This window comes from Lingula anatina, chromosome 2, assembly GCF_051362555.1.
Source record: "Lingula anatina isolate TDL-2025a chromosome 2, LinAna3.0, whole genome shotgun sequence".
NCBI classification, from domain to species: Eukaryota; Metazoa; Brachiopoda; class Lingulata; order Lingulida; family Lingulidae; genus Lingula; species Lingula anatina.
This window is the reverse complement of record NC_141768.1, coordinates 19,001,055-19,017,548: the sequence shown is the minus strand read 5'-3', so window position 1 is coordinate 19,017,548 and position 16,494 is coordinate 19,001,055. Positions and strand designations below refer to the sequence as shown.

Below are 16,494 nucleotides of genomic sequence, written 5' to 3'. Positions count from 1 at the left end.
GGGCAATAAGGATCATTAAAATCTAACCCATATATGATTCATGTTAATTTTAAATTACAGTCTTCAATTATTTCCTTTAACAAAACCTATTCTTGAAGTACATGTAAGTTAAGACTCACCATGTTAGTAGGTGAAGCAGACAAATAGCATTTTTTCAATTTCTTAATATTACTTTAAGACTTATTTATTTTTCCAGGTTGAAATCTTGTTAAAGCTCATAGGCATTGGCAAGCAACTGAAACAACCCCTTGAGTTCCTCGACATCATTTTATCAGTTGTGGCCATTTTGACTAATGCATTGTGGTATTTTGTGCCGAGTGTGTTCCAAGAGGTGGACCCAATGACTTACAAAGGTGCTATGGTGGTGACATCATGTCTCGCCGTGTTTTGTAGACTTGGGTTAAACTCCCGCCAGACAAGAAAAGCTGTTCTGATTATCATGAAGATTCATCCTGTCATGTTTGACTTGATTGTTATGGTGGTGATTATTATGTGAGTACACATATTGCACTTTTTTTGGTGTTGGATGCTTTTTCACATATTAACATAAAACAGGTCCTTCTTTGCAAGTGGATATTAAAAGGATACTTAAACGTAAGCTATAGAAGCAGGCAAAATTTATTTATTTTTTGTGTGTGTTTACAGGTTTTTCTATGCTGTCCTTGGATTAGAAATCTTTTATGGGCAGACAGATTCCTCAGGTGCATCTGTACAACATTATGAGTATGACTGTGGTCTAGGCTTTGAATCCTTGTGGTAAGTATTGGCCTTTTAGCTGTCAGTGCTCTTAGTCACACTTAACACACTCCTCTGTCACAACTAACATTTCTCTTTATGATGTCTAAAAGCAAAAAGATAATAAAAGTAATATTCTTACTAAAATATTAAAAAAATGAATGTACAAAAAAAAACCCTGTAACTCTTCTCTTTCTTTAAGCCATGTTAAGCTATAGATGGTATTTGAAAGTATGTTATGAGTTTGAGGCTAGAGGCTATGATGGTTATTGAGAATCCTAAGTGCCACAAAAAAAATTCTGATTGATATATTTTGCACCAATCTCTAAAGAATGGTTCATTTAAGAAAAAGTAGAAGGATTCAGAACACACTTTTGTATAAAACTGGTATATGCCCAGCCAAGGTAATGAATTGTATAATATTCATAGAGGCCATAACCTTGACTAGGAGCCCAAGTGCACTGGGCAAGGAGCCCCACAAAGCCTCTTTGCAACCCTACAAATGAAATTGTGCAAAATTGTTTGTAAATAATAATTTTTGCTCACTAGTACTCATTGCATCATGGTTTTTAGGATGATGAGTCGTATTGAATATTTGATATATACTTTTTATCCCTTAGGCCATAACATTTAATACAGGCAACACTGGTAACATTGTTAAAATGATTAGCTAGGATAGTAGGGTTATATAAGAAAAGCAGCCTTTTTTGGCCAAATCTCAAACATCCAATATTCTTTGTGGCCTTCTTTCTTATTGTGAATGGGAAAAGTTTGTGGTACACTGGGATGGAGGAAATGTTTTGCCTTTGTAATGCCTGCATGTAATGGGTTTTGCTAAAATTGACTGAAATAACAAACATAAAAAAACTGGACACAACTATGAGTCTGTGGCATTATGACATGAAATGTTGCGTTCTTTTTAAGCAGCTGTTTTTTAAAATTGATTACTGTTTTATACATAACACTATCATTACACCAAGACTTAACCTACAAATTAAATTCTTGTTCTTATTTTTCTTTACTTTAGGAACTCCATGGTGTGAGTAACAAAATTTTATGTCTTTTTTGTTGAAATATTGTGCATGAAATTATTTCACGATTGGTGTCTGATTAGTGAGATTTTGGGCCCCTTCGATTATTGTACCACCAGCGTTAGCGCTGGCGGTACACATGGTTTCGGTCCCGTCCGGATCGTTCCGCCGGCTCCGCCGGCTCCGTTGGCTCCGCCGGACGGCTACCGTTACCGCTTCTCCTCCTAGACGGTCAGGGCCCCCGTACCCATCTCATGGATTTAGGTCACCTATAATCTCAACTCGTTCCACGTAAAATTTGGGCTTTGTCGGTATTGGGGTCTGGGTGTGGCACTCATTACAATGCACCCTTGTCTAAAAATGGCAAAATTAAATGCTAATTATCTACCCTACGGAAGGAGTTATGGGAAAAATTTCTATAGACGGCTTTCCAAAAGTCATATGTGTAGATTTCAAATATACCCTTGGATTTGACCTTTGACCTTTACTTCAAGGTCAAATGGGCCAAAATTTTCAAAAAAATGAAATTTTTTACGAAAAAAATTTTTTTTGCCCTGTTATTCAGACACCACACAGACTTAACCAATAATATTATTGGAAGGTGTTACCCTTCAGGTCATCTTTCATCTCCATGAATTTGGGGTCAATCGGTGCATTTTCACGGGAGTAGCGGCCATAAGATACCGAAACTGAAAACTGTCTCTAATTTGGGAACCGTTAATGCTAGAGACCCATTCTTTTTTGCATTTTGTAGAGCATGTAAAGCCCAACACTGGAGGTGGTCTCGGTTTTTTTGTATTCCATACGGTTTTCGAGTTACGCTGTATCAAAAAGTACATATTGGTGGTAAAAGCAAAATGTGCAGTACGGTAATGGATAATAAATTTTGAACTCTGGAAAAATAAAACATAAGGCTTGGCAAAGCAGACAACTTGTGTTCAAAAATGACATTATTTCATCAAATTTGAACTTCTGAAACTTCAGAGCACCTCCTATTTCAAGAATTTTGACCAAAATGACATTTTCTTTATTTTAATTAATTTTTTCTGTACGAAATTTAAGGCACATTATGGTAACTCCAAAATTATAACATTTAGTCCCTTATATCTCCAAAACTGGCAGAGATAGGTCCATAGTTACTATTGAAGTTGAATAGGAAGTCATATACTGGCAATCTTACTATGACCTTGAAAGTGACCTTTGACCTACTTTTCACCATGAACTGAACTTTGCAAATTTTTCTTCCCTTTTATCTCCAAAACTGGCAGAGATAGGTCCATAGTTACTATTAAAGTTGAATAGGAAGTCATATACTGGCAATCTTACTATGACCTTGAAAGTGACCTTTGACCTACTTTTCACCATGAACTGAACTTTGCAAATTTTTCTTCCCTTTTATCTCCAAAACTGGCTGACATAGGTCCATAGTTACTATTGAAGTTGAATAGGAAGTCATATACTGGCAATCTAAATGTGACCTTGAAAGTGACCTTTGACCTACTTTTCACCATGAACTGAACTTTGCAAAATTTGCTTCCCTTTTATCTCCAAAACTGGCAGAGATAGGTCCATAGTTACTATTAATGTTGAATAGGAAGTCATATACTGGCAATCTTACTATGACCTTGAAAGTGACCTTTGACCTACTTTTCACCATGAACTGAACTTTGCAAATTTTTCTTCCCTTTTATCTCCAAAACTGGCTGACATAGGTCCATAGTTACTATTGAACTTGAATAGGAAGTCATATACTGGCAATCTAAATGTGACCTTAAAATTGACCTTTGACCTACTTTTCACCATAAACTGAATTTTGCAAAATTTGCTTCCCTTTTATCTCCAAAACTGGCAGAGATAGGTCCATAGTTACTATTGAACTTGAATAGGAAGTCATATACTGGCAATCAAAATGTGACCTTAAAATTGACCTTTGACCTACTTTACACCATGAACTGAATTTTGCAAATTTTGCTTTCCTTTTATCTCCAAAACTGGCAGAGATAGGTCCATAGTTACTATTGAACTTGAATAGGAAGTCATATACTGGCAATCTAAATGTGACCTTAAAATTGACCTTTGACCTACTTTACACCATGAACTGAATTTTGCAAATTTTGCTTTCCTTTTATCTCCAAAACTGGCTGAGATAGGTCCGTAGTTACTATTGAACTTGAATAGGAAGTCATATACTGGCAATCTAAATGTGACCTTGAAATTGACCTTTGACCTACTTTTCACCATGAACTGAACTTTGCAAATTTTGCTTTCCTTTTATCTCCAAAACTGGCAGAGATAGGTCCATAGTTACTATTGAACTTGAAAAGGAAGTCATATACTGGCAATCCAAATGTGACCTTAAAATTGACCTTTGACCTACTTTACACCATAAACTGAATTTTGCAAATTTTGCTTTCCTTTTATCTCCAAAACTGGCTGAGATAGGTCCGTAGTTACTATTGAACTTGAATAGGAAGTCATATACTGGCATTATAAATGTGACATTAAAATTGACCTTTGTCCTACTTTTCACCATAAACTGAACTTTGCAAATTTTGCTTCCCTTTTATCTCCAAAACTGGCAGAGATAGGTCCATAGTTACTATTGAACTTGAATAGAAAGTCATATACTGGCAATCTAAATGTGACCTTGAAATTGACCTTTGACCTACTTTTTATCATGAACTGAACTCTGCTAATTTCTTTCTCTTTTAACTTCAAACTTGACAGAGATAGGTCCATAAATACTCTTGAACTTGAATAGGAAGTCATATACTGGCAATTTACTGTGACCTTGAAATTGACCCTTGACCTACCTTACGAAGAACTTAAATTTGATTGTACCATATCAATTTTTTGCAATAGTTTAAAAATTCTTGTTGATTGCATTTTTACAGCTTGTCAAGCACAAAACTGGTGGCTGTGTCCCTTATTTTGTGTATGTGGGGGTCTATACGAATGCGCTTGCTCCAGCTGGTGGTACAATATTCGGAGGCGGTATCGCCTCTCTGATCCTCTAGTTTAATTCTTATTTAATCCAGCCATCTGCCATGCTGTGTTAATTGATGTGATTTCATTTCCTAAGCACATTTAGTAGTCAGTCTCTTAATCTTATCCTGCCACCTGCCAATTCATTTGCACTTCTCTGTTGACATTGCTGATATTTGCTACTGATGCATCTGTTTCTGCTAATGATTATTTCTTCTGCTTCTCATTCTAGTAATGATTATCCAGAGCTGCCATAGAGTTAGAATATGATGATGGTGATGGTAAAGATGCATTTTCCTGCCCAAATTTGTTTCATACGTGTTTACAAAAATTATTTTCCAGGTGCTCCCTACTGCATACTTTTCAGCTTGTAACCACCAGTAACTGGCATGACATGATGAATGATGCAATGAAGTCCACCAACGACTGGGCATCCCTGTACTTTGTGTCTGCCTTTGTGGTCATCAATCTAGTGGTCATGAAGTAAGCATTTGAAAATTAAAACACAAGCCTCTGTTTGTTAAGAAATTAGCTAAGCAGGATTGTGTAGCCTGAATTTTAGAGCTCTTTTCCTGGTCGGCCTCTTCATTTGTCCATACTTGCCCACTTGTCACATCTGAACTTCAGCAGTCTTTCATAAAAAGTCAAACGTAGCAATCATGAAACTATTGGTTGTGTCACATGTCCTTCTACATATCCAATCTGGATATGTGTGGCAAACTTCAATCAAACACCCTAAGAGTCTTAAAGTTTACAAATGCATACGGAGATTTGAAAAGTCAGGTATCACAGGAGTTAGCAGGAATTTTCCAACGACCTGAAATATAATATAGTATTTTGTTTACTGCCAATTTCTATTTACCTAGTAAATTGTTGTTACTCATAGAGGAAGCAAAATTAACACACATTTGGTGTCACAGTTACACTGAATGTGTGTGACATGATTACAACTTGGCTATTTCAGTCTGTTTGTGGCAATAACCATTGAGGCCTTTAACAAGCTTGGAGCAGTGGAAGAACCAAGTGATTCAGAACAAGGCCCTGAAGCAGAAACACAGGTATGTAATTTATATATACTGAAGTTACACACGTACACACACGTGCATGCATGCATGCTTGCATACATGCACACACACACACAAATCAAACGTTTGAAGTTTTGAGGACCTGAATGTATCTGGAAATATGCATAAAAATGCATCTGTAAACATTTTCTTTTGATTTTCTTTTCCAGGAAAAGTTTTCAGAAACTGCAAAGAAGTTTTTTACAAGTATTCTAGCCAGTTCTAGGGTAGGTCACACTAGGATTTTACTTCATTAAAAGAGAAAAAAAAACCAAAAAAATAAAGAAGTCTGCAATTTATTTGCAAAGGTACTTTTTAGTCCATTTGTTTGTGTGACGGCCTTTATTTTCAAAGACAGCTGGATGGCTTATGGATTTTTTGGAAATATGCCAGCTTTTGGCATACTTGGACTTCCTAGAATTTTGTAGGAAATAACAGGTCGTAATCTTAGATGGCCTGTATCCCCTATCATGTGTCCTTAACAGTCTGCAACTTAAACAATGGCCCCGCATTTTTTTGTTTATCTGCATGTTCAGTAACTGACAAATAGTTTCTGCTTTTTTCCAGTACTAAGTAGGTTCTCAGTCCTTGCTGACCTCAGGGTTTAGTAGGCTATAAAAGTATTGCCACAAAATAACCTTGAGTATTGGTTGGTTGGACTCTTTTAAAAATCTTAAGATATTGATTGTTTCTTTCATTGTTTGTGTCAGGATGACAGAGAAGACCCCACTGTGCAGGTTGTGAGTCATGGAGCTGCTGGAGGAGGGAGAAGAATGTCCATCCCTGCTCTCTCCAGACACAGTCTCAGTCACACAGTAAGAATGCCTGTATCTTTACATAAATCATGATAATTCTTTGGATGTAATTGTAACTAATAAAACTTTATTTGAATCTATCTGTCAGTGGTGGAAGATGTTTATATTCACTTGTAGACGTTTGTAGGTGTAATGAGAATTTTTTTGGCATTTCAGAGCCTGGCAGGTAGTAATGTCAGGTTGACAGAAGTGATGGCCTCCCCTCCCTCACAAAGTCTAAGGGATGAGTTGGAAGAAAGTGTTAGTATACATGATGTCCTCCATTGCTGGATTCATGGGGGTGTACAGTAGGCCACATCCCCCTCCCTTTATAAAATATCATTTTGTTAAGTCACCAATTTATTGTTTGTTATATTAAGAACCAATAAAATGCATATGTGTATCACACATGTGAACATGAGGCATGTGTGCATACATACATTTTTCTCTAGCTATTAAGTATTTAATCTCTCTTTACTTACCAAAGAAGTAAAGTTATGTGTATCTTGCATTCATGGAAAACAATTTTTTTTTATTAAGTCTTGATATTTCTTCATACAAACAACAGGAGGAAGATGACTACACAGGGCTGACATCCACTGAAATAAAGGAACGGAAAATGAAAAAGAGAATGCAGCGTCGCAGGCAGCAAGAGACTAAGATAAAAGTGATAAGTGCATATCGTAAAAAGAACGACTCCCAGTTAGACCTTCATATGGGAGATGAAGTGACTATATTAGAAAAGAGTGGAGACTTTGTTAAGGGGACAGCTAGAGGAAAAACAGGGTGGTTTCCAGGTAAAACATCTTTTGTTAGAAATGAAAAGAGTATTTGAAAGTTCATGATACAATACACTGAATTTTTTAATTATTTGACGGCACAATTTAAAAAATCCTTACTTGTTCAAATGTGGGACAAAGTTACTGGTATATGTAAGTTATATTGCAGCTAATTGTAATTTACTTTTACATATACCAGTAAGTAATAAGAACTGCTTATTGTAATCTTTTTTTTCTTGTGTCTGCAGCCCACTGTGTGAAGGAGCTGGTGAAGGGAGCTAAGAGGGCCAGACGCAGACTAGCAGCTGCCACTGCAACAGTCGAACCAACAGGGAGCCTGACACTCACGCAGGGCCAGACTTTGGCATGGGAAGCTGTTTCTCCTGCAGCAGAGACAGTGGCACGTACTGAAAATATTCCAGTAAGTTTTAACTTAACAGTTCAAATAATTTTATGTCAAACTTGTCATTTAACTGAGCATTCTTATTTAGATGATGTAGTGGCATTTCAATAAATTTGTCAAGCTCATGCCATAATAAATATTTGTCTGTATGTACTCGTGTTTGACATTCTGTTTATTGTACCACTACATGTAACTGATTATGATTGCATGCTAAGTCCTTTTGCTCTGCCCTGGTTTTTCTAAGTCAGTTGGTGCATTTCCACAGGGTTGAGGCTCATTTATGCTTAAAATTAATTCCTTCTCTTAAACATGTTTCATGTTTTAATGATGAAATGTGTTGGAATCACTTATTTTGACTCATCATTTAAATTGGAAAAGGGGCATTTTTTAGTTTCAAAAGTTTGTCATCTTTACTTTTTCACAAACTTCAACATTTTCATTCTAATGCTGAGTGGCATTTTGGTCACACCTGATCTGCCCTTTGAAGGTCAGTTGGTGCATTTTTGCTGGTTTAATCGTCATGTTGTGTTTTACCAAAAGTTTCATAATCTTTGCTCTAGATATCTACTTGTTGTAAATCTGTCTTATGTTATGTTTGAGTTCTAAGCCAAAAGGAAATTTTTTATCATTGTCTTACTTCAAACACACACTCAGCTTGGTGGTACACACTTAGGAGGTAGCCCCTCCACTCTGAAACTTAAGTTTCATTGAAATTAGATGTAATTCCAACTAACGTGATCTTTTGGTTTTTAGGGCTCTCAAACTATGCCAGCTTCACTGCCAAAAGTCAACTCTTCACCAGGCATGTTGTCCCACCTAAACAGAGCTGATTCATTGTAAGTGTTAATTGCATGCAGGAGGGATGCAGGGAATATGAACTACTAAAATAATACCAGTCTTCAGAATGTTTTCAGAGTTCCTAGTTTATAACTTTAGAATGCTTTGTTCAATGTATGCAAATTTGTAAGCAAGAGTGCTTACATTTTGATGTTTTCTGTGATAGAAATGTAACATTCAATTAGAAAGTTTCACAATGAGATGTTTTGGGTGCTTAAGTATTTAAAAATGATCATAATTAAGTGTTTAGAACATTTTTAGTGAATGATTTTCAGTGACTTATTAATTTTTTTAAATATATCTCTGTATTATTTGTACAATGCCAAGCAGGACCTACAGAAGATGGGCTTATTATAGTAATACACATATAGCATTCAAATGAACACTCATGAAACAATTTTGTACATGTATGCACATATATTGAATCCCTTGATAAGGTGTCACTAATATAATTTTCTTTTAATTTTACAGTAAAAATAAAGGCACTACAAGGGTAAGTTTTTAATCGTTTTTTGCAGAGACAAAATGAGTTTATCTAGTTACTGTATATTACATGGTAATTACCTCCTTTTTTTAGACATTGATTATATAAAGCTTAAACAAAGATATGGATCATGAAATACTTGTATGCTTAAATAAGGTTTGTTATTTGCATTTGAAAATGTCTCTAAGTCATACCTTTTATGACTACATATCCTACAAAGCAACATTTATCTCTATTATGTTCCATGTGACGGGTGCACTTCAAAATCGTCCAGCGAGGTCTCCCTCGTCTTTCTCTCTCAGCATGGTCTGAAAGACTGCGAGCACATTGTTGACCGGTGGCACGAATCGCATCTTGCTAAGTAGTACTAGTTCCACGTGTCGTGCTCTGATGCAAATCAGGGGGATAAACTCATGATCGTCAGTGAATAATTTTTCCACCACCAAAACGGCCTTCTTTCCATTCCTTTTTGCTGCTCTCAAATGGGGCATCAAAAGCTTTCTCTTTTCATTGATCTCCTTTGAAAATTGTTTGTTTACTCCAAAGGGTTTGCCAACTAAATTGCGCGGTGCAGCTTTCCTCACCATCTCCAGGTCTTGAAAGGATGAAAATTTTGCCACTATCGATCGATGTATACAAATTATTCTCTTTCCTATCCTGTGCGCTCGTTCAAAAGTTATGCCCTCGTCAAAATGCATCTCCTTTTTGAGGAAATTCTGTAATAAATTTGTTTGCCTCCTTAATTCCAGTGAAAATTAAATTGTCCCGCATCGACCTCGCCTGTAACATCACATGGCTATCATGTAACTCATTCAGTCTGGCAGAAAAATCTGGGATAAATACTCTAACTGCACATATCTGTAACACAAAAAGCTAGTGCCATTCTGACCTTAGTAGTTCTAACAATGAGTTCTTTTTTAGATGAATCATATGAAAAAATGCTATATCTTCAAAAATCATTTTTTAAAAAAATTATATTATATGTATTTTTTTATCAATAGATAAAGCGCCAGCAAGCTGGAGACTGGAGAAGGCAAATACATGGGGACATGACAGTCATGAACCAAGATGAGGTTTGTTTCAAACCTGTTTTCTTTGAGGCCACCCTTTTCCCTTTTATCACAGATATATTCACACATTGCAATTTTTGTATCAAAATTTGCAAAATTATCTCATATTTGTCTTAAATCCGAATTTAAATCCATGATTTTATGTCTGAACATACCCACTTTTTTATAAAGCCAGGTTATAGTATTTGATTTACAGAGACTGTTGTTTTCATTTTTCACTGACAGTTATAGATTTTTTGTCTTTGATGAAAATGAAGCTGATGGTAATGATTTTACTTTAATTTTTCAAATGAAAAAGGTCCATAAGATGAATAATAAGGTAATTGATCATAAACAATGTAATCTACTTTCTGATGATTTAACCATGATCATTATCTCATGAAACCATGAAACAATGCAATCTTTATAAGATATATTTTAACAAAGAAGTCTCTCCCTAAATGTTGATTGAATGCACCATCAGTGTTGTGTGAGTGTGATTCCACATGGTTGTATGTGAAGTAGTGCATTTTAATTTATGCTTGTAACATGAATATATTTTCAGCTTTTTGACCTACAGAGAATGTCTAAGGCAAAATTACAGAGAAAAAAGGATACCGTAAGTCTTTTTTAAATCTTATTTTTGAAATATATTGATAATATGTTGTTGAAGAAGAAAACAAGAGAAAATATATGTTTATGATAACACACACCTGAGAGAATAACAAAATATCACATATATTCCCTTTATGATCAATAAATAATTCCTTAGAATTAACCGATTTTTTTTGTTTTGTTTCTGTTATAGCCTGGATTGTCTGGGAACAGCCCGTCTCCAAATTCTACATTGACTACAACTTTAACAAGGTATGGTCACAGACTATTCACAAAGACTGCATTCCTATAGATTTAGATCAATCCATCTAGATCGGCCTAACTCCCTGGGGATTCACGCTAAATTTCTGTCAGCCGAGCTTGTACGGAAGTTAATTACCCCCTTACAGCTTTTAGTTGGCGGGACAGACACTTAAGCCAGCTAAGCTGACAGTAATCTATTGAGACTCCCCACGGGGATAGATTGATCTAAAATCTGTGGGAGTGCAGTCAAAGGGACCCTAGTCATTCAATAATAATTCTTTAATTTGATGTTAAGTCAGTTTCACTAGGCCTGCATTTAAATTAAGCCTAACTTTGGTGAATAAAGTCCTTGACAATTTTGTTGGACTGCAGTTTTTAACGGAAGAAAGAGATGCTAATCTTGGCATTCTACTTGCCTAGGTTATAGTTTTGGTGGTTTGGGCAATGGTTCTACATTAGAGTTACTTGATGTGGTTAGAAATCACACACAGTGTGTTCCATAAATATATGAACTTAGTCTGTCCGGCCTGTATGGAAATGCACTCCACATTCCATTGTAAATCATGAAGTTTATACTGTGGGAGTTGAAAGAATTGGGGAATTTTTGTATTTTATAACAACATTTAGATGTTGCTTTATTTTGATTCCTCTATAAATGTTTAAATTTCAGTTCCATCTCACCTGGGTCATTCTCTCCACTGCCAGAACCAGATGTTGAAGTCAACTTGCCACCTCGCTCCAATGTTCCACAGGTATGTTTGATATTTGTGGGTTTCTTTTCACCCATGTTGCAGTTATTGAGCACTACCAGATGGAATTCTGCAGAGCATGGGCCTTCCTTGGTGGCATTGGCCAGGGAGGGTGCTTAGAAATTTGTTATTTAAAAAAGTTTGATATAAAAATTTGTATAAAATTTGTTTCATTTTCACATATAATGGTCTCCAATGCTGTATTCTTGAAGTAGTTCATTGTGTGTGTGTGTGTGTGTGTGTGTGTGTGTGTGTGTGTGTGTGTGTGTGTGTGTGTGTGTGTGTGTGTGTGTGTGTGTGTGTGTGTGTGTGTGTGTGTGTGTGTGATTGATTGTACATGTCTGTGTGCAAATGTGCATGAAATTTCACGTCCAGTCCAGTGATATACGTATATAATGTACACTATGCCCTTTTACAGCAGTTGTCAGACAAAGACCAAACTGAACAGTCCTCAGAGGTAAAGGAGTTGTTGCTGTTGAAAGAGTTACTAATGAGACACTTTACTAAAAAAAATCACGTTTTTATACTTATGAGTTACTTATTTATATGTGTTGGACAGCCCAGTATTAATTCCTTTTGGACTTTGATTTCTCTGAAGAAAACTGCTAAGAATTATTTTCCTAATTCTGGGCACATACATAATAACTATTGATCTCTTTTTCCTTGTAAACTTTATTTTTGTGTGGATGTTGGTGGCAGTGAGTTAAAGCTAATTCTCACAAGACTTTAAACCATTAGCGAAATAAATTAATAGAAGTATTTTATTCATATGGAAGATAATGGACATCCAGACTGGCTTGAGTAGATTTAATAACAATAAAAGTTATATGACCATGATCAACTTGAGTAGTTTAAATTATGGCATTCCATATGGATGGTTACTTTATGCCCATTGGCTTGATCACTACCAAGTTAAGTTGGACTCTTCACCATTTACAATATCAAACTGTCTCAACCTGATGTAGCAGTGTCTAAAACCCTAAATATCACTGAATATCCCATTGGATGTGCAGTTATTTCAAACATATTTAACAAATATTTGGTTGAATAATGGAATGGACTATGTGTATTATATTTTATTTAACAGTCAAACTAGTTGAAGTGTCCAGTTTGCCTTTGCTGCATGTATATCTCTGCATCCTGAACTGTGTGGAATAACCTTGACTAAATGTTTTTCACTAACCTTGCACATTTTGACCTAACATTTTTTTTGTTTGTAATTTATATTTTTGTTAATTGTGTGTGGAGTGCAGTATGTATTATATATCTGTAATTGTACAACTTTTATTGAATGAATATTTGTTTATTCATTATTGATAAGGTTGATTTTGTGAGTCATGTATAAATTCTTTGTAGGGCTATAGTTGATAAGTAGATGAATGACTTTCTTTAGTAGGCAGTTAATATGATTCTCCACTAAAGCAGTTCACTGAAATATTGTTACATATAATCATTTTTAATGTTATGCACATGGAAACCAATTCATATGCTTAAGACTTTTTAATGTGATCAGCCTTTCTTCTGCTTTAAATTAACATATCTTTGATGTTTAAGTAGTTTGCATGAGAATATTTTTAGGGACAATTGATGGATCTGAACCAAAAATGAAAAATAACCAAGGGATTGCACATACATGTATGACTTGTGTGATTTGGTAAAGATATTAAGCTATGGTAAAATATTTTAGATCACTATAATGCCAGAGCTGAATGAAGAGGAGGAAGAAGAAGAAAGTGAAGAAACTCAGGGCAAGTTAAATGTAAATGCTGAGAATGAGGAAACAGGGGGAAGTAAGTTTCAGGATTATTACTTTTTTCACTGTGAAATAGGCAAGATAGATATATATATGAAATCACATTTTCATCAAGTGGGAATTTTGTTTACATCTAGTGATGTCTGATTCCAAGGAAACTTACATTGTAATTGATTTCAGAACCTGAAATTTTATTTTCCCTTTTCAGCCTTTTACCAAGACTGTATCTGGAACAAAATGCAGTATTAAATCTGATGGCTGTATAGATTTTCTTGGGTTGCTTTTGCTATAATATTTACTATGCAGGGATATTAAGAATTATGCAGACAGTATTTAATATATATTTTTATTTTGTCTCTGTTAGAAGATAGCTTGAGTGTGGAACTCCCCAGAATACCAAGCAAATACAAGAAGAAGGTTGAACAGAGCAAAAAGGGAGAGATGCCAGAATGGGCCAAAAAATTCATTTCTACCAACAATATTGAAGTTACTGAAGATTCTGTTTTGGAAGAAGCTGAGATACCCGATGCCATGTCTGACCAAGAAACACCAGATATTGATCTCAGGTAGCTTTGCTTATATACATATTTAAATGTATTCAGTATTCTGTTTGAAATATTTCCACATTCATTTACAAACTAGTTTGTATTTATGAAATCATTCCTAGTATGAAAGAAAGGTTAAACTTTTTTATCCATATGTGGAAAGAAGGAGCACTATATGTTTTTATCCTTTAACTAGCTGTTTTTGATCATCAAGGTACAGGCAGTTATATGGGCAAAAATCATTTGCCAAAGGAAAGAGACAAACCATAGAGAAAAATAGAAATTGAATTTTGTATTTATTTTTACACAGTATACTCACAAAAACAGTAGGAGAGCCCCTTTCTGGAAGCAGTCCCTCTCTTGCCTCAAGAAGCAGTTCTAGAGACAGGTCACAGGAGGCAGACAGGTCACATGACAGTGACAACCAATCAGATGACTTACACCACAGAGCGGACATCAAGGAAGGAACATTGTAAATATGTAGCAATTATATTTGTCTAAAGATTGAGTGTTTTTCTTTTAAATTGTAGTGACCATGTTTTTTATGCTGAAAGCATGATTATGTTTATGACTTTAACCTAGCTGGTAGTTGGTTGCTTGCACATCATGCTGTATATTACATGTAAGTAAGATTAATGTAACAAACATAATTAAGTAGTTCTACAATGCTAAAGGACTCATTCTTTATTTCAGAGTGGCCCCTGTTAGGTCAACTCTTAAATGGTGTCCTTGTGAAAGTAGCTGTAGATTGCTCAGATTTTAGGTATTCAATAAAACAATAAATTTCTTATTTTGTCTTTATTCTAGAACAAATCACAGTGAAGTTAGAGATGACGCATCTTCAAATGGAAGTCTTAGATTTGACACGTCCATTGAAAGAATGAACAATGAGTCAGCAATTTTTGACCAAAATGGTGACTTTGATGAATTCAAGGGAGGGGAAAAGTCAGAGACTGGTAAAATGTGGGCATCACCTACTATAGGGAGCCAAAACTTTGAAAGTATAGAATCTCAGGTGGAGCCTTATAGTATTTCACAGGACATCTCACTTCAGCCACCTACTGAAAATCAAAGATTGGAGGAGGAGGAAGAGGAATTCAATTCTGGTGTCTCCAGCCTGTCTTTACATAGTATGGACAGGATTGGATCAGAGTTACCAACACATGACTCGGGGACATTGCCCAATGTGGAAACTGTTGAAATTAGGTGGTAATGAATAAAATTTAAAAAATAAAGTCTGGTCCCTATGTACCACACTCACATTGCTGTTTGCAATAACAAATAACAATTATTAACATAGGGAAAGCTAAAATTTTCCTTCCTATTCTAAGATTTGTTGAATGGAATAAATAGTGTTGAAATAATTGGATTATGAAATTGCATTCCCAGTGCTGGTTAAGGATACATATGTTTTATAATTCATCTACTATTTTGTCTTTTTCCAGCACTTCAAACTTGCAAGAAGAAGAGGGCCTAGACCAAAGCACAAGTAAAACAAAGAAGTCAAGAAAGAGGTAAGTTTTAAACAGCTGGCAGTCAGCATATTAATTTCAATGTTATGAAATATTCATACAAGAGGAAAGAAAAATTCCATACCTTGCATAATGTGTTGTTGTCTGATGATTTTTTTAGTAAATATTTTAGACATTAATCTACCATTACCTAATTTACATACCTCTGTTTTATCTTTTTGTCAGTGAGTATTTAAATATCTTGTATGTCTAACTTAATCTATTTTTATACATGAAAGGAATGAAAAATTTAATTTCAAATGATCACCATTTTGTCATTAATTAAAAACATTATCTCAGTGTTTGTTATTTATGAAGTTCAGAATATTATGTGAAAGCAATTTTTAAGTTAAATAAGAGTGTTTTACACATATCATCCCTTGTTTTCAGAGACAGAGCTGCTGTCATCAGTAAGTTGAGAAGATAGGACAAGGAGAACAGTCACTTACCATAGGAATCAGTCGTGATCACTTCACACTTTCAGACCTGTCAACCATCATTCTCACTGACTAAATCTCACCATAATCTTCTCAACATATACACTGCTTTTTCAACATACTTTGATCCATAATTTTGTGCTCTAAGAGAATACAGCAGATTTGAAACTCTTAACATAGATACGATTTAGATTTATGAAAAGAATACTAGATTGTTTTCTTAGGAGACTAATCATATTTTTACCTATGAAGCATGATATTTTGACCAATACTTTTTTACCCTCTTAACACAGGAGACAATGAAAAACTTCTTTCATCTAACAAAAGAGATTTAACTCAAGTTTACAACAGAAATAATGCTGATATTTATACCTCCCTGTGTTATGTACTCATTATTAAGATAACGCCTTGTCAAGCCATGCACATTCTTAAACATGGCTGCCATGACTCAGTTATTCTGGAATCCTGCATTTATCGTAC

General features: G+C 35.1%; 1 protein-coding gene across 9 annotated transcripts in view; it reads left to right on the top strand.

The window, feature by feature from the left end:
• Window positions 1-16,079, top strand: part of LOC106174392 (uncharacterized) — a 28,341-nt gene extending 12,262 nt beyond the window's left edge. For 6 of the 9 annotated variants that reach the window (XM_087007208.1, XM_087007213.1, XM_087007211.1 and 3 more), the window contains exons 17-39: window positions 197-492; window positions 646-756; window positions 1,763-1,774; window positions 5,094-5,234; window positions 5,716-5,809; window positions 5,986-6,042; window positions 6,526-6,630; window positions 6,787-6,870; window positions 7,178-7,406; window positions 7,637-7,809; window positions 8,545-8,627; window positions 9,100-9,121; window positions 10,114-10,185; window positions 10,727-10,780; window positions 10,970-11,028; window positions 11,690-11,771; window positions 12,187-12,225; window positions 13,456-13,558; window positions 13,886-14,087; window positions 14,377-14,538; window positions 14,874-15,272; window positions 15,512-15,580; window positions 15,968-16,079. In XM_087007208.1, coding sequence (XP_086863334.1) covers window positions 197-492; window positions 646-756; window positions 1,763-1,774; window positions 5,094-5,234; window positions 5,716-5,809; window positions 5,986-6,042; window positions 6,526-6,630; window positions 6,787-6,870; window positions 7,178-7,406; window positions 7,637-7,809; window positions 8,545-8,627; window positions 9,100-9,121; window positions 10,114-10,185; window positions 10,727-10,780; window positions 10,970-11,028; window positions 11,690-11,771; window positions 12,187-12,225; window positions 13,456-13,558; window positions 13,886-14,087; window positions 14,377-14,538; window positions 14,874-15,272; window positions 15,512-15,580; window positions 15,968-16,004 — 2,685 coding nt within the window. In that variant the 3' untranslated portion in view covers window positions 16,005-16,079. The remainder of the gene's footprint in view (window positions 1-196; window positions 493-645; window positions 757-1,762; window positions 1,775-5,093; window positions 5,235-5,715; window positions 5,810-5,985; window positions 6,043-6,525; window positions 6,631-6,786; window positions 6,871-7,177; window positions 7,407-7,636; window positions 7,810-8,544; window positions 8,628-9,099; window positions 9,122-10,113; window positions 10,186-10,726; window positions 10,781-10,969; window positions 11,029-11,689; window positions 11,772-12,186; window positions 12,226-13,455; window positions 13,559-13,885; window positions 14,088-14,376; window positions 14,539-14,873; window positions 15,273-15,511; window positions 15,581-15,967) is intronic. The other 3 variants (XM_087007214.1, XM_087007215.1, XM_087007216.1) reach the window with 3 other exon arrangements.
• Window positions 16,080-16,494: the final 415 nt, after the last annotated feature.